The 24,211-nt window shown below is 47.8% G+C and overlaps 9 protein-coding genes across 10 annotated transcripts; 2 read left to right on the top strand and 7 right to left on the bottom strand.

Moving 5' to 3' along the window:
* Window positions 1-377: 377 nt before the first annotated feature.
* On the bottom strand, window positions 378-929 carry ONS95_000427 (uncharacterized protein; the record flags this gene model as incomplete). Its single annotated transcript, XM_058493578.1, has 1 exon — window positions 378-929. One exon carries the CDS (start codon window positions 927-929, stop codon window positions 378-380), a length of 552 nt encoding a protein of 183 aa, XP_058363778.1.
* An 18-nt stretch (window positions 930-947) lies between these two features.
* On the bottom strand, window positions 948-1,850 carry ONS95_000426 (uncharacterized protein; the record flags this gene model as incomplete). The annotated part of the gene is made up of 3 exons (XM_058493577.1): window positions 948-1,163; window positions 1,209-1,419; window positions 1,474-1,850. 3 exons carry the CDS (start codon window positions 1,848-1,850, stop codon window positions 948-950), a joined length of 804 nt encoding a protein of 267 aa, XP_058363777.1.
* Window positions 1,851-2,603: 753 nt separating this feature from the next.
* Window positions 2,604-4,126, bottom strand: ONS95_000425 (uncharacterized protein; the record flags this gene model as incomplete). Its single annotated transcript, XM_058493576.1, has 2 exons — window positions 2,604-3,620; window positions 3,728-4,126. The coding sequence occupies 2 exons, from the start codon at window positions 4,124-4,126 to the stop codon at window positions 2,604-2,606; spliced, it is 1,416 nt and encodes a 471-aa protein (XP_058363776.1).
* A 1,090-nt stretch (window positions 4,127-5,216) lies between these two features.
* ONS95_000424 (uncharacterized protein) lies at window positions 5,217-6,760 on the bottom strand. The gene is made up of 4 exons (XM_058493575.1): window positions 6,352-6,760; window positions 5,960-6,239; window positions 5,570-5,890; window positions 5,217-5,423 (listed from the first exon to the last, which is right to left on the bottom strand). Exons 1-3 carry the CDS (start codon window positions 6,526-6,528, stop codon window positions 5,754-5,756), a joined length of 594 nt encoding a protein of 197 aa, XP_058363775.1. The 5' UTR covers window positions 6,529-6,760; the 3' UTR covers window positions 5,217-5,423; window positions 5,570-5,753.
* Window positions 6,761-6,926: 166 nt separating this feature from the next.
* ONS95_000423 (uncharacterized protein) lies at window positions 6,927-12,509 on the bottom strand. The gene is made up of 3 exons (XM_058493574.1): window positions 12,281-12,509; window positions 9,228-11,919; window positions 6,927-9,177 (listed from the first exon to the last, which is right to left on the bottom strand). The coding sequence occupies exons 2-3, from the start codon at window positions 11,382-11,384 to the stop codon at window positions 8,119-8,121; spliced, it is 3,216 nt and encodes a 1,071-aa protein (XP_058363774.1). The 5' UTR covers window positions 11,385-11,919; window positions 12,281-12,509; the 3' UTR covers window positions 6,927-8,118.
* A 593-nt stretch (window positions 12,510-13,102) lies between these two features.
* ONS95_000422 (uncharacterized protein) lies at window positions 13,103-15,798 on the top strand (the record flags this gene model as incomplete). The annotated part of the gene is made up of 2 exons (XM_058493573.1): window positions 13,103-13,164; window positions 13,360-15,798. 2 exons carry the CDS (start codon window positions 13,103-13,105, stop codon window positions 15,113-15,115), a joined length of 1,818 nt encoding a protein of 605 aa, XP_058363773.1. The 3' UTR covers window positions 15,116-15,798.
* A 1,579-nt stretch (window positions 15,799-17,377) lies between these two features.
* Window positions 17,378-18,334, top strand: ONS95_000421 (uncharacterized protein; the record flags this gene model as incomplete). The annotated part of the gene is made up of 1 exon (XM_058493572.1): window positions 17,378-18,334. One exon carries the CDS (start codon window positions 17,378-17,380, stop codon window positions 18,332-18,334), a length of 957 nt encoding a protein of 318 aa, XP_058363772.1.
* A 342-nt stretch (window positions 18,335-18,676) lies between these two features.
* On the bottom strand, window positions 18,677-19,688 carry ONS95_000420 (uncharacterized protein). Its single transcript, XM_058493571.1, has 2 exons — window positions 19,062-19,688; window positions 18,677-18,803 (listed from the first exon to the last, which is right to left on the bottom strand). The coding sequence occupies exon 1, from the start codon at window positions 19,630-19,632 to the stop codon at window positions 19,069-19,071; it is 564 nt and encodes a 187-aa protein (XP_058363771.1). The 5' UTR covers window positions 19,633-19,688; the 3' UTR covers window positions 18,677-18,803; window positions 19,062-19,068.
* A 1,736-nt stretch (window positions 19,689-21,424) lies between these two features.
* On the bottom strand, window positions 21,425-23,665 carry ONS95_000419 (uncharacterized protein). Of its 2 annotated transcripts, none has more exons than XM_058493569.1 (3): window positions 23,289-23,665; window positions 22,037-23,147; window positions 21,425-21,983 (listed from the first exon to the last, which is right to left on the bottom strand). In XM_058493569.1, exons 1-3 carry the CDS (start codon window positions 23,289-23,291, stop codon window positions 21,631-21,633), a joined length of 1,467 nt encoding a protein of 488 aa, XP_058363769.1. In that variant the 5' UTR covers window positions 23,292-23,665; the 3' UTR covers window positions 21,425-21,630. The 2 variants fall into 2 exon arrangements, with proteins under 2 accessions (XP_058363769.1, XP_058363770.1); XM_058493570.1 differs by having other exon boundaries at window positions 22,037-23,089.
* Between the last annotated feature and the right edge of the window lie 546 nt (window positions 23,666-24,211).

The following is a 24,211-nucleotide window of genomic DNA, read 5'->3' as shown; positions in this document are numbered from 1 at the left end:
AAATACCACGAGAAACGAGTTCACTTCAGGGTATCTCAAGCCTCAAATCAAGTGGCATTGAATTCGGAGTAGAAAAGGTGTGGCATCAACTATATGAAGATGAATTCCGATGCTCGCTATACATTTTGGACATTTCTGCTATGCTCTTTATTTTCGCGACTTCGTGCCCTCGGTAAGCTACGGGCATTCTAAACCGCTGCCAGCTTCACCATCAACTTTGGCTTTTGCACAAAACCAAACACCTTCACCTCGTTCGCCCAAAATATACTCTCCTCTGCTAGCTCGAGATCAAATTTATAAATCAGCTTCGCAAGTATGAGTTGCATTTCCAGCAGAGCCAAGTTCTTCGCGATGCAGTTGCGTGGACCGATAGAAAACTATACACAAATCAGGCTGTGGCAAATAGAAAGACTACCAGGACTTACTGGCTGCATTGCAGAGCGGTTGTCAGACTGGAACTCCTCCGGGATTTTCGAAATCCATCGTTCAGGACGAAAATCTGTGGCTTTGTTGAAGTTGTGAGTTGAGTAGTTTGCGGCGAAGATGTGAACACCGACGCTGGTGTCACCAGGGACAAACTGTCCTCCAACCATACAACCCTCTGGTGGAGTTATTCGTCGAAGATTGCCTGGTAATGGTGGAAACATACGTAAAGCTTCCTTGATCACTGCAGACAAATACTTGAGTTTCTGCACAGTGTTTCCATTGATCTCATCCGCGGACTTGAACTGCGAACGAATCTCAGCCTTGAGTATTGAATGAGCACTTGAGTTACTCAGTAGGTAATAAAACATTCCAGAGACGACAGTTGCCATTGTTTCTGCACCCCCAACAAGCATAACTCTGCAAGACTCCAGAAGTTCGGCCGAAGCTATTTTGTCGTTCAACAAGAATTGATCCACGTTGGATATTCTGTCCATGTTAGCCATTTCGAAGCCTTAGTCACCTCAGAAGTGGATGACATACAAATCTACGTGGAAGGCATTTGTTGTTCTGAGGCGCTTCTCAAGTATTTCTTGCGTCATGATACGATGAGACACTTCAGCATCTCTCATATCCTTGGGCACGAGCCACTTGACAATACTAGTCAAGGGCCACAGTTTCTGACCCATGCTAAGCAAAGCTGCTCCAGCAACCCAATTGTAGAATATTTTGATCCATGGCTAGGCATAATTAGCAGGATATGAAAATGTGACAGAGTGACTAACACGAAAATCAGGCTTGTTCAGAGAGTCGAACGATTCGCTGAACATCAATTCTCCAGTGATGTCGAAGCAGACAAAGTTAAGCCATTTGCACATGTCAAGGGAATCAGTTGCATTTTCTTGCAGTTTGATGATCAGTTGGTCGACATATTTGAGGACGGTAGCTTCTTGATCTCGTAGGCTCTTATCTGAGAAGGCGTGCGAGAATACTCGTCTAAAGCAAGTTATGGCTTTAAGTAAGATATGTATAGAAAGCAGCTCAACATACCTGAGTCTACTGTGCTCAGTATCGTCCGTCTCAAAGATGATACCGCTTATGCCAGTGGAAGGCGGAAGGAAAGTGTGCTCTTTTTGAAGTTGTGGCTTTTTGGATGGTTTTCCGTAGATATCATTCCATGCATCTGCTGTGATGAACGATAGCTCATTTGGGGCGAGGCGGACAACCGGTCCATAACGGTTGTGAAGTTCAAGAATCTTGTATGGAAGACAACCCTTGAAAAGATAGTAAGCCTGAGGAAGTTGACTGATGGCCCAGAGAGTCGGTCCAGGGAATTTGGAGAGCTTGTGATAGAACATTCGGTAGATTACGACTCTCAAAATAGAGAGGGCAGCCAGGATGACGAGAACCAGGAAGAAAACCATCATGGTGTCTCTGGCGAAAATTCAGAGAATTTAAAAATTGAGTGTCTGAAGTGTGGTTTGATGAATTTGTTCTCCGAACGAGAAGTTACAGTCTTTTCTTTGGCCTCAATTGCTCTGGGCTACGTCCAAGATCTAATTGAACTGGGGGAACGATATCGCCGATATCGCCAAGGCTGGCAATAAAATCAACAACAATAGAAATTTTTGGTCTCACGATGCAAGGCAGTCACGAAAATAAACAGTATCAATGGAAGTGATAACCGAAGCCGCCGCTTCCATTAGCTTCTCACTCAAGTCGCCAGATCCCCAAAAATGTTCGAATCGTACCGCCTTGAATATTCCACCATGCAAGGACAGAATGAGCGGCTCGACCAGGCAGCTTCACTTTGGAAGGAGGGGCTACTTATGACTTCAAGGACTAAGGAAAGCCTGTATATATGATCCATTACCAGTCTAATTCCGACTTCGGTTCCAGGTCAAAGACGGAATTAGTGGTGAACCGTTCCAATCGGGAAAGAACCATCGTCAATTCCAAGAGCTGCTTTCCATCTTTGCCACTTTCTTGGTGAAATGCGGATATTTTCAGTGTCTTGTATTCCGATTGAGGCGCATCTTGGGCAGTGGGCATCCAGCGTTTCCTGGCAAGATCAGCACGTCGAATGTCGAGGCAATGTTATCAGACGGCAGAGATTTGGACCAGAGGACACATTGAATGATTGAAGTATTAAGTTCAGACATATGATAGTGTGGTACATTTCAAATCATGCCATGGAGATTATGCTTGCGATTATTTAGCGGTCCAGGAATCGACCTTGAAGGCGTCAAACTCGGTGAGAGATATGACGCTTCTTTGCCAACATCATCCAGCTTTCTATATTCCGTCGGTAAATCTCTTGCTTCCTTCTCATGTTCAATCTCATCGAATAACGACGACAATGCCTTCTTATCATCATCGGTTGCCTCATAAGTGACTGCCGGGCCGTGCAGATGTCCATAACTATCAAAATCTAATCCTACTATTCCAAAAGGATAGTAGTTATACCACTCCTCTGCACTCCATCCATCCTCAAAAGTTGACGTGACGGAGACACTCGCAGCTGAAAACGCATCGTGCGTTTGTCTCAGAACGTAAGCCCTACTCTGCGCACTCCGCATCTGCAACTTGCTAGACATTGGATTCAACGTCTTCATCCAAACATATCGTCTTTGAATGCGCTCATAATCCACGATAACATCAGTCTGACTGTTGTAAATCCTTCTGAGTTCGGATAAATAAGCCTGTATCTTCCCATCACCATCTGCAAACCACTTGCTGAATCGACGAAGACGCATCCTCCCCGCTGTCTGACCCTGTATCGCATCTAGCTCATCTTCGAAGAGTACGAATATCGTGTCTAGATGCCGCTGAATGAGTTCGTCACTCCATAGCGCCTCGCTCTTTGGCGAAGCAAACCCCTCTAATAAGTCAGACCGTTCGAGATAGACCTGAAGATTTTTGGGAACGGTAACGGAAGCTTCGTGGACATTATGCAAGCGATAGAATGGACGGAGGATGGCTACGTAGTCATAGTCATGGCTACGGGAACTGCTCAAGCTTTCCACCCTGGATGATACCAGCTCCAATAACTTTTGAGGCACGAATGACTCATGGTACTCTTTTGTTCCGTCGAATATGATTTCTGTGCACCACGACGATTTCTTTGTATCGACGAGAGATATATGGAGACAAGGAAGGTATGATTGATTTGAGAGTATTTTGGAGAGCTCAAGTGCCTAGTATAATTGTCAGAAATCGATTGCATCAAACTTCGAACGTGCAATACATCTCTTATACTCTCGATGAGGGAAGGCGAAAGGGATCTTGAGAGGTAGTGACATACCTTGTGGAAGAGACAAATGAGTTGACCCTGATCTTTGGCCTTCGGTGCTGAAATCTCCACCTTAATCTCTCTGAACCGAGAGAAGGGTATGGAGGCGAGTGCTTCGTTACCATCCATACAGTTCCATGTGAGTCCTTGGGATACTTCTAATGTAAACCAAGCTTTGCGATTGAAAGATGCGCTAAGCGTAATAGTAAGTGTCTTGTTGTTGTAGAGCAACGCAATGATCTCATTGTGGATTTGCTTGCAGGTCCGGAAAATAGCTGTTTTGTGCAATGGCCCAAAAGTAAGCCGTTTACTGTGGAGGAGAAGTCGCCATACTTCGTTTCGCAATTCTTGTGGGAGCAATCTGAGAGCACCTATGTTTTGCAGCGGATCAGGTGTCCTTGATATATCCATGATGTTCTCCTTGATTCAGGCGACTCGGTACTTGAGGGTTGCCCTTTGCCTTGCAGATCTAAAAGATGAAGACAAGAGTCGTGAGAAATGCTGTGGGCAAGATGATCCGAAGTGGTGAGACGACTATCAATATTTAGGTCTCTCTAAGAATATTTCTCATAACTATTTGGACTGGCTGGAACGTGGCGCTAGTCATCGGTCCCAAACTGGCAAGCGGGAGCGCGACTTGTGTAGCGCATCACCAGAGCCTCAATTTCCCTTCACGCTGAATACAAGTTCCCCAGCAAAAAACAGCTGTGCGTCGGGGCCAGACCGACTATTATAGAATAATCATTTTTTGCAAAAGTCACACAGCGACAACAGATGGCAGGAAAATTACCAATCCTCGCTTAGCACCATATCGTCAATATCCACAAAAACAATCCACGCGTCCCGTCTGGCATTTTCCACTGCAGCCGACAACCAGTGAACCCAATGAAAGATTAAAGAGATAAGAAAAAAGACAAAAGAACATCCTGCACAGGGTGCAGATAGAAAGAAACCCTCTCCGAACTGAGGATTTGCTTTTCGGACGAGGGATTGGCGACAGGCGGAGGTATGCGGGATTTTATCGTCGGGCGCCGGCTGTGTGAGTGCGAGTGAACGGAATGATCGAGGAGATCAAATTCAACTTACCAAGGACGTATGCAGGGTTGACGTGCTGAGTTTTTGAGTTATTTGGATATATCAACGGGTATGTTTTTCTCGGGCGGTTGGTTTGGCTACGTGAGGGAAGAGCAAGAAGCTGAGCCAATTGTTCATGCTTTAAAACGACATGAGAACTTTGATGGCAGTACATTCCTAACTAACCATGAACTGCATGGATTTAGAAGCCTTTGTCATACCAAGTTCGTGTAATATAAGATATGACATCGATGCTTCCCTGAGGCCTCCCTATGAATATAAGGGAATGGAGAGTCCTGGCATTGAAGCAGAGATCAGAGCCGCAGAAGGAAGAGTGATGTAGCTAAGACTTTTGTTACAGATATGCTGTAAAACCATTTCGTTTCCCCTTCTGCGTTGCCCCCACGTTACTGGTGCAGCTGCAACCCTCGGGGTCTTCTAATGTGATCTTGGGTGTCGAATGAAACGTAGTGGGTAGAATGCGAGAACACAAACCCAAACGGTTGCAATGATTGAACGAGCACTTTGATACGATCCCCACGATGGAAAAACATCGACGACATGTTAATGAAGTTCGCGCATATCAATCAGAATACGGGTTGGCTCGCTTAGCACAAAGCAAACAAAAATGGAGCTGCATGAATGTTGGCTTTTCGCTCCGAGAGTAGTAAAATGAGCGTTCATGCAAAGGTTACAGAACCAACAATAACTTGCTTCAAACACATTTGGGAGGCAATTGAAAGACAAGACAACAATTAGCTCCAAACCAGAAATACATACAAGGAATTATGTAATTCTGAAAACCCCCCCAGGTCTCCAACCGCATTATATCGTCATCATAGAACATTAACTCTGCCAAATCCCCTTAACACTCCAAGTAGAACGATATTATCGCCTTAATATTTTCGGTACCCCATGCGCAACACCCCCACCTTCCCCTTTTCCCTTTGCCCCTTTCCCAAATTTACAAGGCGAAGAATGCCAGGAACAGACCAGCGAGACCTCCAGCAGAGACAAGGATAGGTCCATTAGCAGAATTCGACGTGGTTGTTGGCGCCGCAGAACCAGAAGCAGAAGCATCCGATCCAGAAGTTTGCGATCCTAAAACTCTCATCAGTTCCACTCCACCATCTCCAGCATCCTCAATGCCTCATCAGGTCAAAGACTCACCAGTTGGCTGAGCACCAGAAGTACTTTGAGCTCCCGCACCACCAGTTGTCTGGCTACCGCTTGCCCCAGTACCAGTAGTCTGCGCACTCACGCTGGCCGAGCCGGTTCCAACGGGGACGGGCCCAACAGTGCTGCCGAGATAATGGGAGGTGATGCAGTTCGCAACGCAGGTGTTGTACTGGTCTGTTTGGGACTTGCTGCCGTCGCCTTTGGGACAGCTGGTGATGCACTCGTAGGTTTGGTTGACTTGGGCTGAGTTGGGGTGGGCTCCGCCGACGCACTTTGTTGATGGTTAGTTAGTAAAAGTCCAAATGTGTGTGATATCGCTTAGGCGGGGGATGTCGAGTCCTGGTGATTACTGGGACTCATGATGAAAGAAACTTTGTACTTACTCCTGCGCGGCAATTGACATCGGTGGGATTACATGCTGCAAGACAAGTGGCTTGTGGGGAGGTATCGACGCTGGTAATTGTCGCGGCAGGAGTCGTCGTAGAGTTTGCATCTTGACGGACGACGAGCTCAGCGGACGCAATGCTCATCAGAGCAAGGAGAATAGTGGAAGTCTTCATATTGACTAATTTAAAGAGTAAAGTATCTCTATAGGTAAGAAGTAAATAATATCTGCTATACAAAAGCGACAGGACGGGTTGATTGATAGGATATGCTGAACGAGCGTGACTGACACCAAAGACAGGTAGAGGAACTGAAGAGAGAAAGCTTGGGGGAACGTGAGAGAAAGAAAAGAGAATCCTCCTCGATCGTCCCAACGTTCAGGCCCTCGTACTTATTACTTTAATTTCGGGGGCACGCCGCCAAGGTGATGCACCGCAGGGACGCGACGAGAAATAGCGCGTACTTCCCAACCGGATCGCGCCACCATCGCCTCTTGGAACCTGGAATTCCCCCGTAGTTTGTGGGGTAATTTACTTTAAATAGTGTGGGCTCAGGCGCCGACTGAGCGCTGGGGCCGGCTTGCACTGTCCTCATCAGGTATGGTGGGAACAGTCTATTTTTTCAGAAGGAATTGTTGGTCATTTCAATCCCCATGGGCAGCTTCTTGGAGTTTTTGCTTTCCCTCGATTGGTTGGAGGAGGAGAGACTCCGCGTTACAGGTTGCGCGTGGCACATTCCGCTACACAGCATGTGAAGAGAGTAGTGACACTTGGGACTGTACTCGATGCTCGCGAGAAGAGATGGTTAAAGTACAATAAGGTTACCAGTCGGTGGGAAAGAGCTGTAACCTGAGCCTAATCCTTCCAATTCCCCGTGATTACATCGACGCTTCAACGAGCATGCGGTTCCATGAGGCCTGCCTGTCGTGACCATGCTATGAACTCGCAGAACGGAATTTCACGAGGAGAAATTCATCCTCGAAAATACTTTCATACGACCTACCTCAGAGGACGATGTGACAGTAGTGCCGAGTAATTTGTGCCGCCTCCAAATAAATGGCATAGCTCAATGATCCTTGACCATCTCTACCAGTCCAGCGACAGGGGCTTGCTAAGCGCCAGCTTTCATCGTCACCAAACGTCAAGCCCGCTCTAGATTTCAGATTTTGGCCTTTCAAGAGACCATTTCATGACCGACTTCCAACTTCAAATTCACAGCTTGCCAGCACTGGAAATCCTTACTTTCGACTACACTGGCGTCTTATCATCGCCCGAGCCAATATATTAGCAACAAGGCAAGGACGAACACGCAACCGAAAATGAGCGCGAGAGGCTTTCTCTCAGACCGCTCTTAGTTCTGCATAGGCTTGTATTCTACTGCACACCGAGTAGGATAGATAGGCTCGGCTCCAAAGAGAAAGCAGAGAAGATGAGTTATTGTTTATATTGTCATTGAACTGCACTACTGTAAGCAAGTTCATGTCACCATTGAATGGACCATGAACTTGAATTATCACCAGACAAACAAATCAAGAAGATAATAGATAGGAGGATAGGAGACAATCTAGTATCGTAGCATTTGTCCAAATTATTTACAAGAATCACACCAACACCAACACAAACATGTACTGTACTACCAACACCACGCAATGCAATACTATGCCATGCCATGCCATGCTACAAAGCTCGCTCGCTCTCGCAATTCAATACCAGTTTGCTCCACTCAAATATCACCTTCAAGCCTCATCAAAGAGGTAACTCAATCACTCACTTCTTGCCCCCTCTAACCGGACTCTGCGCAAATCTGATCCCCCTACTCCTCGCCACCGGCGGCGGCACTCTGGGCGTATCATCATCATCGCTATCCTCTCCCCTCGCCGCCCCTCTATCCAGGCCCAACGCAGCCTCTCTCCTCCTCCTCTCCGCCGCCGTCTCAACCTCTCCCCTCCCATTATCCTCCTCCTCCTCCTCAACCTCCTCACCCTCCTCCTCGTCATCACGCGAACGCTCTCTCCCCCTCTGCGCCGGCGTAACAGAATCCACGCCCTTCAAAGCTTGTTCTCTTCTCCGCCTCTCCGCTTGCGTCTCACCTATATCAGCAGCATGAGAAACGCGACGAGTGGTTTGCTGCTGGCTGGGTCTGCTGCCGCCTTGATCCGCGACAGATTTCGCGCGGCGCTTCTGGTGATCGAAGTCGCTCTCGCTACCAGATTCTCTCATCTCATCGTCCTCATCGATCGCGGCTCCGCGTCTACGTGCCATCTCAGCGCCTACTGACTTGGCAGTCGCTTTGCCCGAAGCCATCTGAGTGGATTTGGCGGTGAAGAGACGGCTGCTGCCGGGGCTGTCGGCGGAGGCGTCTTTGCGAGCGAGGTCTTTCATGGCGGCGGAGGCGTCGCTGCTGTCGACGATGGCGGCACGGGCTTTGGGATCGAGGGATTGGATTTCCTTGAGGAAGTCGTCTTTGGTCAGACGGCGGCCTGCACCACCGATGGTGAAGCGGATGTGTCGGTCATCATCATCGTCTTCGTTGCTATCTTGGCGTTTGGCTTTGTCTGGTCCTTCTTCAGTGTTGGTGTTAGGACCTTTGAAGCCCCAGTTGCCTAGTCTGCCGAGGACAGATTCACCGTGTGATAGTCCGGGTCGGGAGGATTCCTCGCCCTTGTGAGCGTCGCCTGGCTTCTTGGTGATACCGGTCCATGTACCCATGCGGTTGAGCTCTTTTCGGACGACACCACCAGAACTTCCTTCTCCGCCGGTCTTGGGTTTGCTTGATGGGATCTCGTAAGTCTTAACGACTTCTCCGTCTTCATCCTCAACAATAATCTAGATTGGCAGTTAGTACCAAATTATATCAGAAGAATGGGCCAACTTACAGTGTTCCCAAATTGATATGCCAATGCTGGACCTCTCTTCTTGGGTGGTGCCTTTGCACCCTTTGGTCCACCATCTTCTTCTTCTGGCTCATCTCTGTGCCTCCAAATACCTAACTTCTTTCTCAAATTCCTGTAACCGAGTCCAGAAGACTCGATTTCTTCTTTCGTTTCTTTTACAGTCTTTTCAACAGCTTGTTGTCTTTCCTTTCGTGTATGTGACTCAATCTTGCTATCAACAACCTCGCCATCTTCATCTTCGATAATGATGTCGGAACCTTCTCGATAGATCTCTCTTCTATTTGGTTCGTTTTCTGCTCGTGATCCGTGCCGTTGTCTTGTCTCATCAGAACCTCTGGACATGATCTTTTCCATCTCGGGATCATGCTGGACCTCGCCCAGGTCACGTTCGTTCTTTTCGTTCTCGATATCCTTCTCAGTATCTGGAGAGTTTCCACCTGGGGTCAAAGTATCGGAAGTGTTCTCACTCAGATGCTCACTCTGGCTGCGTCGGACAGGGTAAATTGCCGACTGGCTAATAGGCCCACCAGGGCCCAGGCCGTCATCCCACTTCTTCTTTCGTCGGCGAGGGATGAGAGAAGACGCTCGACCATTGTTCGGCGGGTTGTCTTCTTCTTTTTGGCGACGTAAGAATTCTCGTGGCATTCCAATGGGCGGTAGCACTCCGGGTGGGAAGTCGTCCATCTTCAACTCGTCGGCATCGGTTTCAGACACTGTAGACTTTGCTTGAGATCTTGATATGGTTGCAATACGAGGAAGTCTGTTCAGCCAGCCAGGACCATCCACATCTGTTGTGTAAGACATGGTCAGATGCAGTGTATTGATGTGCTTGCCGAGAGTGAAGACTGCGATGGAGGAGCCATGGACGATAATTGACGAAATAACAAGGAAGGTAGTGATGGGCCAAACAAGCGCGACAACCATATAATTATGGGCTTCGGGGTCGGGATAGGATGCCAATGGCGTGGTCGTTGTTGTCTCTAACTCCGCTCGAGCAAGAATGGCTACGAAGATTGCCCCGACACCAATCGGTCCAAAGTGGCCAGCGAAAAGAGCTTCTCGCCAGGTCTTGATATCTGGAATAAGTGGCTTCAGTGCCAACATGATCGGAATTCTGCGGAAGAAGATGACGAAGATAGCAATGACCACCAATCTCCAAGGGGTCAGTCCCAAAGCTGCGTTATTGTACTGCTCCCAAGGAATGATGGTCCCCAAGTAGACAAAGTAAGCCAAATTGATAAGCAAATCAATAACGTTGGAAACGTGCGACTCTTCAGTCTTTTGTGTGAACCAACCATCGTTAGAAAAGCCAACCCCCGCAGCAAAGCCGACAAGGAGATCATCCACTCCCAGGATACTACCAGAGCCAGCACAAAATAGCGCGAGCACAAAATAGAACACGAGAAAGCTCTCTCTGTCGACAAGGTCATGCTTCTCAGCATACTTGATCCCATGTCTGCCAATATAACCAATCATAAACCCATAAAATGCGCCAAATACACACTCGTAGAGGATGGAGATGACGATCCAATGAAATGCCACCTCCTTGGAATTTGGTCTGTACTCGACAAGGTAGAGAGCAAGGTATATGAACGGAAATGCCATTCCATCGTTGCATCCTGACTCGGCTGAGAGGAGATCTCGCAAATGCTTTGGCACACGCTTGGCAAACTTTCCCTTGCCGACCACGGAACTGGCCAGGACAGGATCTGTTGCAGTTACACAAGCCGCGCAGACCAGAGCCTCAAGCCATGTGAGTGGTAGAACCATCCACCAAATGAACAAACTAGTTATCAACCAGCCAAATGTCATAACCGGCAGTAGCAAGAACACCACACTCCTCCAATGCTTCTCCATGTAGTATTTGGGTAGTTCGACACCGACGGCGAAACATTGGACGACGAGGACGATTCGAGAGAACTCGAGGGTGATCTGATCGGTGTTTCCCCATGTTCCAGGGTCGATCAGGTTGGCAGCATGCGGGCCAAAAATAATTCCGCAGATTGTGGCGACAGTTGCTTCACCTATGTACAGCCGTTCTTTGATGAACGACGAACACAGCATGAACAGCGACGTGAAGCCGCCGAGGATGATGTAGACCAGATGCGGTCGATTGATCGAGAGATGATCCCACGCCATGGTGAGTCAAGAGCTTGGTCTCTCTTGGTGGTGAGCTTGAATTTCTTGTCTCCCAAGAAATTTGAGGCGACGGCGATAAGGTATGCTTCTGGAAATTTTTGACAGCAGATGTGGGTAGCAGGTGCTCACGGCAGATCCTGTATTGCGTGTCTGCTTCAACCCAGCTGTATGTCCTTCCCAATTCCCCAGTCTGTCGATTCGGTCAGAAGGATTGCGTGGTGTCGGAGCATTCAGAAGCTGGTCGCGCCCAGTCGCCGCTCCAATTCAACAAGATTCTTGGTGTCTTGGCCGACTCGACGGCTCGGTGCAACGAGTGCACTGCCAATTTAAATGATCGGAAGGTCCTCGTGAGGATAAGGATACTCGTAGGTTTTCGTAGGTAGTCGTGAGGAGAGGGAATGTAGGGGTTCTGCTCGTAAAGAGCGCGGGGGAGGTGGGGAGGAAAAGAAGGTCGAGATGGTTGAATTTCTCGTAGAAGGATGTGATGCCCTCGATTGGACTTTTGGCAGGTAGTTAGGTCGGGACTAACGCAATTCTTTATGGTCAGCGGGATTGTAGGCCAAGCCTGTGAACGGGTAAAGAAAAGTCGTGAAAGCCAAGCAAGCCGCCGAGAGAAATGCCCAGCTTTGAAAGACTTCCAAGAGTTTATGACAGAATATAATTGGGGAGCGAAGGTCGAGCTGCTGGGTTCTGGTTCTCGTCTGAAGAAACGAGTGTGGGCTCTACCAATGACGGCGCGCTGCGCTATGATTATGGCAATTGACGGTGCATGCAGCTACGCTTCTTGGTGTTCTTTGCATGACCTGGGCCAACTCTTGATGTTGTTCAAGAGATGGCAAGAGATTGATATGGCGGAGGTGGAGCTGGAATGGGAGATGGGAATAGTAGAAAAGTACCTGAACCCCGTGCACGATTATGATAGCTGCCTCTTCCAATAACTTATATGTTTGTCTTTTCCTTGGCTGCTGTACCGGACCTAGGTAGGCAATATTAAGTTTCGTTCTTCTCAACCATCCCAGGATCTCAGCCCAATGGTCTTGGATCATCTCACCTCGACAAAATTTCCTCTCCCTTTATTTGTTTCTGTCTGTCTGATATCAACGATTGCCGACCCTCCGAGACTTGTATCCCTGCTTATGCCGATATGATTTGCCACTCGATTGACTTTCTGCCAAGCCACACCACCGCAGGTCCGATAAGCAGAGCCCTGCAAAGGCGGTGAGAGGGAACAAAGATAGCGAACGCTGTGCTCCTGCGAGTCCAGCGAGTCCAGCTTCAGGTTGAGCCTGGGCCTGGGCTTGGTCGGCTGCAGTGCAAGTACTGTAACGAAGTAATGTCAAGCCCCATGCACGGCTGTGGTCCAGCTCCAATAATGGCCCATCAGCCTTCAGCGGCACTTCCACCACCACCACCACCACGTAGTTCTCTTCTCATACAACGTCCAAGTCTTCTTCTCCAGACAGTTCTCGGAACCTGCGTGGGGTGCATTGCGTCTGTTAGAAGCTGAGGCTCTCCTCGGTCACCTGCCCTACGAACATTGTAGTCTTGCATGATTACATCTCGTCCCCTCAGAATCACCTCCACGTCTCTCCATACCCATGCCGGCCTTGGCCCACGTTTTTGCGCCACTGTGCCAGCTCGTTCATGTACCTCTTCTCTTTAGGAGCTTCGACTTCCCGGGGCAGTGATCTATTGATCCCGGCTGTCGGCAGTACGGGATGCTGAAGCAAGGTAAACGGAAGTCGGCTCCAAAGTCTAGGAACGGCTGTTTGACGTGCAGGTACGTGATGTCAAACCTCATCTTGTGTTGTTCCACGCTATCGCGTGCTGTATCGCCGTATGGTTGGATGTCCCGCCGTACAATGCTCCATCTTGAATGTTGAGTTCAGTTACGGCATCTTGAGTACAACTGCGGGATGTAGCTGCTATGTTATGTAGGACATCGTGTGACTGACATGGGCAAACCATATTGCAGGGCCCGGAGAGTAAAATGTGACGAACGGGTTCCGGTTTGCACGTTGTGTTCCCGTATCCAGCGACCATGTGTCTGGAAACGAACACAACCAAACTCCCGACGTCCACTTCTGCCCCAGAAAACAGATCGGCTCTGTCAGGTTCAGCCTTCGGAAAGCCTGCGCTTCGTGAACCAGGATGAAGCCCTTTACTTCCGAGCGTACCAAGAAGAAGCATGTCTAGAATTATCTAGATACAATAAGTCTTCCGCCTGGAGTTACACTCTGCTTCAGGCATGTTACCATGAACCCTTCGTACTACGAGCTTTAGTGGCAATCGGAGCTTTCAACAAATCCATCAAACAAGGTTACTTTGCCACCGCTGGTCCAGCTTCTGAGAGGAAAGCCAACATGGAAATTGCAAACAGGCACCAAACCTTTGCTTTGGCATCTTACGATCGCGCAATAGTTGGTATGCAACAGATTGTGCCCGTCCCACAAGATCCATCGTCACTGAGGAACGCTCTGCTGGCATGTCTTGTCATTTACTGTATTGAGCTACTTCTGAAATCTCCCACAACAGCGCTCAATCAAGGTCAGAATGGGTACTCGCTTCTCCAGCAATGGTCGGAAAACAAAAGCGCGCTGAGTGCGGGGCTGTCATCCCCAAATCCCAGTGTGGTTGACGAAGAGATATTCCAGGAGTACGGACGTATCGAACTCTATCATGCAATCAGGTGGGGTGTCAAGGATTTACCCCGCCATATGAAACGACGACAAGAGGGGGCAGTCACAGTGAAAAATATGCCAATTCGGTTCAGCATCATGGAAGAGGCAAGAAGATTCCAGCAACTTATTATGAGACGTACGTTTCATCTGCTGGATGAGTCGTATGCTCGCAATATCATGCTCAAGCAGGACTTGAGGCATCCTTATACAGCGGATAGTCCAGGCGAGCTGATGGACCCATGTTACGTACCCACGATGCTTGTGGAGGAACGTAATCAGTACATCAAAGACATCAGAAGATGGATCAAAGCATTCGAGCCGGTCTTCGCCAAGGCTATGAAATCTACAGATCCACCTGCGCAATCAGAAGCAGCTCTTCTCCAAATCCAAGTTTTGGACGCCGAAATATCATTAGCGGGTGCTTTCTTCACTAAACAAACCGATCATGACCAATTCCTCCCCTCTTTCGCACAGATCGTCTCACTTTCTCGACATATAAACCATTCGAACATCAAGCTTTGGAACACCAAGTCCCCAGTCTTCAACTTTCCCGACAGTATCGAGAAGCCACTCTATGACACAGCCATATTCTGCCGTGACAAATCCATCCGACAAGAAGCACTCACCATTCTCCGTACCACCGCACATCGAGATCCAACAGGGCAACAAGCCCGACTAGCCACCCGAGCTTTCTTCATCGTGGATTTGGAGGAAGCAAACCGTTTACCAGATGGGACGATACCTGAAGACGGCCGATGGACAATTATCTGGATCTTACACCATTACAAGGAATCAGAAAATGACATGACCATCGTCTGCTGTAGGAAGATAGGACACCCGATGGGAGAGCAATACCCTGCGCAAAGAGAATGGAAGCGGATGACCTTCTCAGAAGATGAGGCAGAGACGATGGCAAGTCCTGCTTGGACCGAAGACATCCACTTCTCGCCTTGGGCACCGAAACGGAATTTCTTCAAGCCAGCGTGTATTGCGTGGAGGGAGGTACACGATGAGTTACTGGGGAAGAAAGATCGTTCGAGAATTGGCTGAAGTAGTAGTTACAGTGACTGGAGATCTTTTATCCTGGCGTTCAGAGATAGCCACCAGATATATCGTTCCGGCACAAAGCCATCTGATCCGAAATGCAGAGATATACGACGGCTTGTCACAACACCCAGATACCTGTTCAGCAATCCAGGACCCGGCTCCAAAACGCACAGACTCTCATGCACGCCATGCATATGTTCTTACTTTGCCCGCTACTCGATTTGCCCGGAACACATACACCTTTCTGCAAACATTTTGGGTATCTAAGCGATTAACAAACTTTCTGGAGATACTGTACCATACGCTGGGGTGTCCAATACCCCATTCGCTGGAAACGGGGTTTCGGGAATATTCGGACAGAACTTGAGTGTGCTCTCATGATGCATGTGCAAGCTCACGTGCTCGTGTCAAATGCGAGCCTTTTTGGGAAGGAACGAGGAAGATGCGAATACGAATATACTTCTACTGGCATCAAATTGTATAATGAATATAATATGTAATCGAGTCTGAGCCCCTGGCTCCAGAAATACCTACAGGCTATTTATCCCCAAACGTCACAGCATGTCACTGGTTAGATTGCTCGACCGTGCCGTGTCGTACATACTTGCCCAAGATTAGGATCATTAGGTCATCACTTCACCAGTTCTATTTCTCACATTTAATGAAATGGATACACCAATAGACTCAGCCTATTTGACTTGCTGATTATGTATGTGAATGTACGACTCACCTCACTCTGCAAACCCGCATTCTGTATCAGGTGATGATCGATGTAACACTGCGATATATAGTGTCTCAAGAAAACAAGTTTGCACACTCCTACTAACCACCATATCACGCCAATAGTGTGTGATATCCCCTCCCCACCTCCCTCAGCCAGCAGAAGTCCTATGTCTGGATCTCAGTCCCATCCAACCAAGTTTCGTGTCTACAAATATAAATTTCCAGGTCGATGGTTTGGAAGGGGGAGTGGACGTTGAGGGAGGGCGCGAAGGCTTTGACTTGATTTGATTTGATCTGTGAGGATGATGACTTGTATTTTTGCGGAGAGAGGGAGGGTATTTGAGTTGCGCTTTAGGGAGGTTCTTTCTAGGTCAGGTCATCGGTCTTCAATTATGGAGAAGACATTCATGTGACCGTAGAATTGGTAGCTGAAGGAGCAGAGGATGAGGATGAAGATGATTGGTAAGATTATTTAATATCTTGCTGAAGTGGTTACTATATTGAGAATTCCTTGATTTTGCGAATCTGATGAGAAGTAGATCCTCTGCTATTTCTGATGCAGGAGCTTGGTCATTGGAGAGTATGGCGATTTCATCATTCCACTAAAAGGTTCTCGATGGTACTATTCACTCGGGTCTTTAATTGGACGAAGGGAGAGGTTGAGCTTTTCTTGGTCAATATATGAAAAGTGATGATAGATTTGGAGAAACATGCTTGTGGGCCATTGCAAGTGTTCATCCCATCCTTTGCGACTTTTGGATTGATTCAAGCTCGTAGACATATGACTCAGAAGCGAACATCCCCATCATAAACACACTAGAAATGTAATTCACGAAGAGAGAAAATCCTCTGATTTCAGCACTTACTTCAATATTTAGTAATCCGAAGCTCGAAAATTTCGTCTATTTTTCCGGAGAGTTCGATAAATTCCGCGCTCCGTTTGTGAAGCCCAGCGAAAAGTGCCCACTGAAAAACACGCGGCGATCGGTCTTTTCTTCCATCGAAATGCCGTTCCAAGCCTCTTTATATATTCACATAAAGGAGCACCTTTCCTCGATATTGTTGTCCAAAAGACGGAGAAGTGTTGATTTCTCTCTATCCAAATTCATTTGCTTCCTCACCTCCAAGATTTGGCAAGAAAATACGGCCTATTTTGAATCTCACCCAATCATCGGCTAGCATCCCAGCAGCTTTTCGGAGACATCGCAAGACCTCAATTAAATCCCATCCGTGTGGCTTGAGTTGTTCGGCACCAGCTTCCGAAGTGAGTGCAAAAGGTGGAGAAATGTCCCGCCGTATTACTTGACTGACCTGAATGCAGCCACCCTCCGCAAATCTACAAATGCGCTGGTTCTCCCCGCCTACTTCCCACCTCCAAACAACTCAAGCTAGCCGAAAGTTGAGTTGATTGTAAGGAGGAGTAGATAGCCAAACAATTCCAAGAACAACATCTTGCTATTAAAGCAACGGAAGATAAATTGAAACGTAAAATAACCCAACGGCCGCACAAACATCCACGCTTAACTCACCACCATCGCCAAAATGTCAACACCTCAACCCACCATCTCCAGCGAAAAGACCTTCACGTCCTACACCAAAGACCAAGGGAAATCCTACGCCCAAGTCCGCCCGTCCTACCACCCCAAACTCTACGAAACAATCCTCAAGCATCACACCTCCACCGGCGGCCAACTCACCACCCTCCTAGACGTCGGCTGCGGCCCAGGAATCACCACTCTCGCCCTCGCACCAAACTTCACTCTTTCCATGGGCCTCGATCCCTCCGAGGGCATGATAAACAATGCGCGCTCTCTGGGCGGCGGCTCAACCGCCTCATTATCTCCCATCCGCTACGAGATCTCCACCGCCGAAGACCTAGGCTGGCATCTCACTCCTCCAGTCGCAGAAGCGAGTGTTGATCTCCTCACTGCGTCTACAGCCGCGCATTGGTTCGACATGGCTGCTTTCTGGCCGCGCGCAGCTCGAGTTCTTAAACCGGGTGGGACAGTTGCGCTCTGGACGACGGGACAGTTGAGTATCCATCCCTCGGTGCCTAATTCTGAGGCGTTGAATAAAACACTTATGGATATTGAAGAGAGGGACTTGCAGCCTTTTTTTGAGCCGGGAAACTGGCTCACTCGGAACCTCTACACGGGTTTGCCTCTCCCGTGGACGCTTGACACTCCTGTCCCTGAGTTCGACGAAAGTAGTTTTGTGAGGATGGAATGGGGGACGGGGGAGAATGATCCGGAGGAGTTCTTTGCGGGGGGAGCGCTGACGATGGATCTGGATAAGATGGAGAAGATTATGGGGACGGCGAGTCCGGTACAGCGCTGGAGGGAGGCGCATAAAGAGGCTGTTGGGACGGAGGGTGATGTGGTGAAGAGGATGAGGAGGGAGATTGAAAGGTTGTTGAGGGAGGCGGGGGTCGAGGAAGGGAAGGAGATTATCAAGGGGAGTCCGAAGGGGGTCTTGTTGGTGGTGAAGAAGAAGGCTTAGATGGTGTAGAGGAGACTATGTTACTCTTGTCTTGTTCTTTGGATTTTGCGTTTCTCGACTTTTCTCTCTCTTTTCTTTGGATCTTGTTGATGGTGGTGTAAGCGAGCCCCTGAACTTTGGCGAGCACGACGCGAGTTAATAATATCATGGGCCATACAGCGAGTGCTAAGCTCGTTGTGCTCATGTATCCGAACTGTTTTAGGAATTGTCTATTTCAGCATCTTGGTCTGTCGCTCCTAATGCATCGAATTCTTTAGTACTTATCTATTTCATCATCTTCGTCTAGTTTTGGGGGTCGAACTTACCCGAAGCCCTTCAGACTCAACAACATTATTTACTCCATGATAAGACCGTGATTCGAATGTGACATAAATAGGCTTAGAATGTGAATCTCCTTTGCACTCAGAGTCGCTTGACTCGGCTCTTGAACGTGCGACGCAAGACCCAGTCCTTTAGGCCCCTGCCACGACTACTGAACCATCAGTAGAGCTCTTGACCGGCTTTCAATCCGAGATAGATCGCTATCAAATAACGGAAGGTTTACATCACAAACTATGGGAGAGGACTCTGGGTAACGAGTCAAAGCACTGGGTTGAGGTTATTGTTGTACGAAAGAGAGAGTTCCAAGATGTCATGCTCCAAATGCCTCCTTGGGTTGGAAGCCTTCTGAGGCACAGTTCGCTGGTCATATATTGTTGGGCATATGATAGCAAGGAGGAGTTCTTACATTTGCTTCAACAGTTTTCCACAATTATCTTGAAAACAGCGATCTCATATCCTTCCTCGGGGTACACACCCACAAGACTGAATCCAACCTCTTCGTAGAACTGCCGCAACTTCTCATTCCCCGCCCAGCAATCAAGGACTATGGTTCCTTCACCGTGTCTCTGACCCCACGTGTTCAAGACATCTTTGAGAAGGCGTTTACCAAGCCCATTACACTGCAATGAAGGTTCCAGCATCAAGGAATGGAGATACCATGTCCTCCCTTTGAATTCACCTATGTTCCACGAATCGCTGCCATGGCCGCTTGTGGGGTAAAAAGGAGAAATTGTCACGCTTCCAATTTGAGTTAAGTGGGCAGGCCTTTCAGGTCCAGACGAAGTAAATATGAAGATCTCTTCGTTGTGAATCGAAGCTTGAACTGTATCCAGTGTTGATGGAGTGAGTTCTTGAAGGCTGCCTGATGCGGTGAGCGCTGATTGGACACGTGCTGCAAGAGCGAGGATGTATTCCGCGTCTGATGGACTAGCTCGTTGGGTGCTATATGTTGTCCTTCGAACAGTTGATGAAGCCATCTATCGAGGGTCATGAGAGTGCGCTCGTGAAACGAAAGATGTTGCTTGAGTTGCAGTGAAGAGTCCGTTGAGAGGCAGTGCGGGGTAAGATGCTAAAAATTGTTAGCTTTGCGTTTAGCGAGGCTTTGTTTACGTTAAACAAGAACAAGACATATGCTGGTCTCATTATTCTTATGAAGGATTTGTAAACAATTTGTATGATACATGGAGATAATTTTAAGTTATCGACGTCTAAGGACGCGACAGCCTTAGTAATGGCGCAATGAAATCCCGCGTAACACGATACCCTAGAGCAAATACGTATAACAAGATAATTCAAATGAAATTAGAATTAAGTTTATATGTCAATCGTATTAGCCATATCAAATTTTGGCATAAATTTCTGCTGTACGGTTCTGTACCAAAGTGTTGTGATCTCGAGTTCAGAAGAGGAAGCTTATCAACGGAGTTCTGGCACATCCTGACTATGGTCCTATTGGCCAGAATATTTCAAGACAGCGGACCTGGCACCGTTGAAGTGCAATCGTTTGGAGAGGCTTCTGCTAGCAAGCAAAGGACCAGCACGATCCACTAAGCCGAAGGTTTCCTCCAGTAACTCTCCCGAGCCCTTCATCCAACCAAGGCAAACACTTGCAAACTACACCACGAACTATAGCTGCTTCACATCGTTCCCAAAAGCCTACCCGGCTTCCAACATTCAAGCGCTTCAACAAGAGCCAGGATATCAGTAAGGGGCTATCCCTTCAACTGCCGTGTCAAACACACCTGTAGCAAAACCCTGTAATTAAGCGAAGAACGCTGAACTTTGAATACTTTAGTGTCGTCAAGGCAGCCTCAGCGCCTTGCTTCAGTGCCGGGTCCTGGAAGAGTGTGTTTTCGGCAGTTGAGGGGATAGTCGCAAGAAATGGTTCCACTGAAGAAGAAGCCCGGCAAAGGAAAGGAGAAGATGACGCATGCAGAAGATGGCGGCAACGTGCGAGGAAACTTGGAGGAAGAGCCGTCGGGACGAATGGCGTAGGGATTTTGTGCGAGTTCCAGCTGTTGAATTTCAAAGTAGAATTTGTTACTGGATGTAATTCATTTCTCCTTCGAAAATCAATCGCTCCGGTTGTGCAGGTAAGTTGAATTTGGGGGAGGATTCGAAGTAGGTTTTGTCTCATGCCACTGCTTTCAGATCAAGAATGAGGAGCCATTCGACGTCTCAACAAAGCAGGAAGCAGCATAAGTGGGAAAAGAAGCATCTAGCAAAACTAGCAGTATTAGGTGTGGATGATACGATGACACAGAAGTAAGAGCTAAGTTTTCAATTTTATTATGATTCTGATTTTTTGCATAGGGGCACGGTAGATGGGGAGCTTGCCCTTGGCTCTTGAAGTAATCTATCTTCGCAGTTTTCCAACAGATTTCAACATCCTCTTTTCGATTTCAAAGCCCTGTCAAAGCTAACACAATACGATGTCTCATGAAAACTAACGACCCCTCATTGAGCTCGTATAATTGCTTGTATTATTAGTATACTTTTCGATCTGTGATCCCTAATTCTCTAAACTTTATCCATTGTTCCAGCGGCACCTTCCAGAAACATCGGTTCAGATGCCTACAGGCACCAGATAAGCGGAGAAGATCATAATGCATGATGCTATAATGTGGCGATGTACCATGACTAACTATGATCAGGTTTTGAATGAACTCAAAAATGTCGTAATCGTTGTATCGTCAAAGGAAACACCAAACATGGCAAGCCTAATTGCCAAGTAGTACCCTTGAATCACTGATTGAAATATGAGAGAGTGTTAGATTGGATGGGAACCAAATTGTTCCCACGTAGCTTATTGTAAATTACCCATGTACTCAAGACCTATATACAGAAATATTCCCAAAATGGGTGTCCCCAGCACTCCACATACATAGAAAAGGAATTATGGTCCACTCCGCAAGACTCCAAGCCACCAACGCCCCAAAATGAGGGACCTGCTCACTGATATTGCCCATCATAATCTAACTAGTTCGACCGTTATTGTCAATGAAGGCTTCGGTCCATGTTGTGTTGTCGAGAGAGCCCTCTGCGAGATCTCCTTCCTTAACCTGGTAGAATCGAGCTTGGTCACCCCATCCCACGGCAGTGATCGGAGCTCCGACGAAATCGGCTGGGGCCCATAGATGGTTGTGGCCCGGCTGTGCAAGCCACGAGGTATTTGTTGTTCTTGAAACGTTCGAGCCGAGGAATTCATAGATACCTGCATCGATACCAGTGTAGTAAACACGCAATTGATCATGAGTCTCTGTATATGCAGCACCAAGACCAGATCTGGGGTTCCATGAAGCAATGATTTCCGTTGAAACAACGGAAGCTGAGAATACGAGTTAGATATTGGAAAAACTATAGGTGCCAGAGGTTGCTTACGCTTGGTCCAGTCACCTGCTGTGAATTGCATCTTGAAAAGAGCTTGGGTCAATCCATCAACATAGAAGATGTTGATATTGTTCGTTGTTGAGTTGACGTTGATCGCTGCGATAGCGGATGCGTTCAAACCAGAGCCACCAATCTTTTTTCCTAGATTGAATCCCGAGTTGTCTCCCTGTAGCTCTGAAATATATCCCTCGACATCGTGGTAGTACACACGCCAATCTTGAGCCTTGTTGACATTTACTGCTGCGAGTCCTGTGAAATTGCTGGGTGCAATTTGAGTAGGGAGATAACAGTTTGCAATAGTGTTGCATTTGTCGGAATTCGGGGAGCAGGTGATAGCAGACATCGTAATGTTATTCACGCCAGACAGGTAGAAAATGTTAAGCATGACGACGCCAGTTGACGGGTCGACCTCGGTGGTAGTTGAAAGCGGTGATCCAACCCTGGGCTGGATTTGCAGCTTGACAGGCTGTGCAGGTCGAAATGTTTGGCCATCCAGACTGACCTGAAGGTTTATTCCGCCAGTAGAATTCTGCCAAATTACGTGCGTATTCCACGTAGTCCCATCGTTCAAGAATAAGCCCGAGCTGGCGACGCTGTTGAGCGTATTGTTGGTAACCGCCTTGACTACCGATACACTTGAATTGCTTTTCCGCGCTGCTTTGCTTTCCATGTGTCCGAGAGTCCCAACCACAGCACCAATCACGAGGGTTACCAGCCCTAGAATCGCAATGATCCATAACAGATGTCTCCGCCAAAATGGTCTTGGTGCTGGTCGAGATGGAAGTTCCGTGTCCGCATATCCTGGTGGAGCATGAGCCGGAACTGCTGCAGCAGCTAGAACAACTTCCGGTGCATGTGAAGGCCTTCTATTTGGTTCAATAACTTCCACTCCTCCCTGTCCCATCGGGCCTGCCATGACTATTTTCTCATCCGAGTAGACATATTCCTCCACCGGGGAGCACGGTGTCACCAAATTCCTCTGGCAATCAGTTGGAGTGTGTAACGGCGACACTATGGAGTTTGAGTACGGTCGGTCTTGATTAACTTGGACGGGATGAGCGGGTTTCAAATTATAGAAACAAGCTATGGAAAAGCGATCGTTCTGGACAACAAGACTTTAACAACGAAGCTCGCCATCTGATGAGACATCATGATGCAAAGATCGAACAGGGAGCTGAATTTGGTTGTACCAAAATCATTCTCCTGTCCATCGCGGTGGAAGAGGAAATGGGAAATGACTGACCATATTGAGGTGAATGCAACGAATTGAAGAAGGGAAGTCTGCCTGGCTCGAGTGGGATAAAGAACGTAAAGAGCAAATAGGCTCTCAAAGGTAAGTGATCAATGCTAGAACATGATTCAACAAGTAGTAAGGCGTCTCAAATGCACCTGTCAAGGAATGACGAGAAAGAGCTTAGACAAAAAGATAATGATTGTGAGAACGAATCGTCGAAGTTCCGAGGAGATCTGAGAAGACTGAGATTACCTTGGCTCCTGATGGACATGGCACGTGTCTCATTATTGAAGCGAGCAATACGCCCGTTGCATGAATCTCAGACACAACCGGATAGGCGGAGGGCTAGAAGGTTAAAGTATAGTCCCATGACATCCCAAGACCTGAAAACCCAATCTTGAGAATCCTCCGTATTTAGTGGACCCATTCACTCCTTTTTTGGCAGGCTACAAAGCAGTTGCTCGCTCCACCACCAGGAAAAGACAGTTAATTAGTGCGCCACATCTTCATGTCGTGGAGAGAGCCCATTTTTAGATTGTTGAATAAATGGAATAAGATATCCGTTGTCACACTTGTGGCACAGTTTCTCTGTAACCGTTCTGACAGCCGCTTGTCCGCCTTCACCGTAAGGTTATGATTGTGACATCCTCATGTATTGTGTCTCACGACTCGTACGAGGGTCTGACAATCTTGACATGATCTTGGCGAGGAATTACCAGAGAGCATATGGTCCTGTAGGTCGTTGACCTAGTGATCTGCCAAGCTCGGCTCGATGCAGATATTCTTGAACTCAGATTAAGGTTTGGTCTATGCCGGAATTCAGACGGTCTCACAACGTTTAAGAAGAGTGGATCCAGAATATCTTGGGGCCACCAACTTGCCCGTGCTCTTGCCCTCCAAATGAAGGAGTGTACTTTGGAGCCTCAGCCTCA

Source organism: Cadophora gregata (assembly GCF_030347475.1).
Source record: "Cadophora gregata isolate MNR1 chromosome Unknown scaffold_1, whole genome shotgun sequence".
Lineage (NCBI taxonomy): Eukaryota > Fungi > Ascomycota > Leotiomycetes > Helotiales > Ploettnerulaceae > Cadophora > Cadophora gregata.
Note: the sequence above shows the minus strand (reverse complement) of the source record. Positions and strands in the feature narration are given on the sequence as shown.

Coding starts and splice junctions, on each gene's coding strand:
- ONS95_000419 (XM_058493569.1), bottom strand. Junction 21,984..22,036: donor AGCAGGTGACTGGACCAAGC/GTAAGCAACCTC, acceptor TCGTATTCTCAG/CTTCCGTTGTTTCAACGGAA.
- ONS95_000420 (XM_058493571.1), bottom strand. CDS start 19,632: ATGGCTTCATCAACTGTTCGAAGGACAACATATAGCACCCAACGAGCT.
- ONS95_000423 (XM_058493574.1), bottom strand. CDS start 11,384: ATGGCGTGGGATCATCTCTCGATCAATCGACCGCATCTGGTCTACATC. Junction 9,178..9,227: donor CATATCAATTTGGGAACACT/GTAAGTTGGCCC, acceptor CTGCCAATCTAG/ATTATTGTTGAGGATGAAGA.
- ONS95_000424 (XM_058493575.1), bottom strand. CDS start 6,528: ATGAAGACTTCCACTATTCTCCTTGCTCTGATGAGCATTGCGTCCGCT. Junction 6,240..6,351: donor ATGTCAATTGCCGCGCAGGA/GTAAGTACAAAG, acceptor CCATCAACAAAG/TGCGTCGGCGGAGCCCACCC. Junction 5,891..5,959: donor TTCTGGTGCTCAGCCAACTG/GTGAGTCTTTGA, acceptor TGAGAGTTTTAG/GATCGCAAACTTCTGGATCG.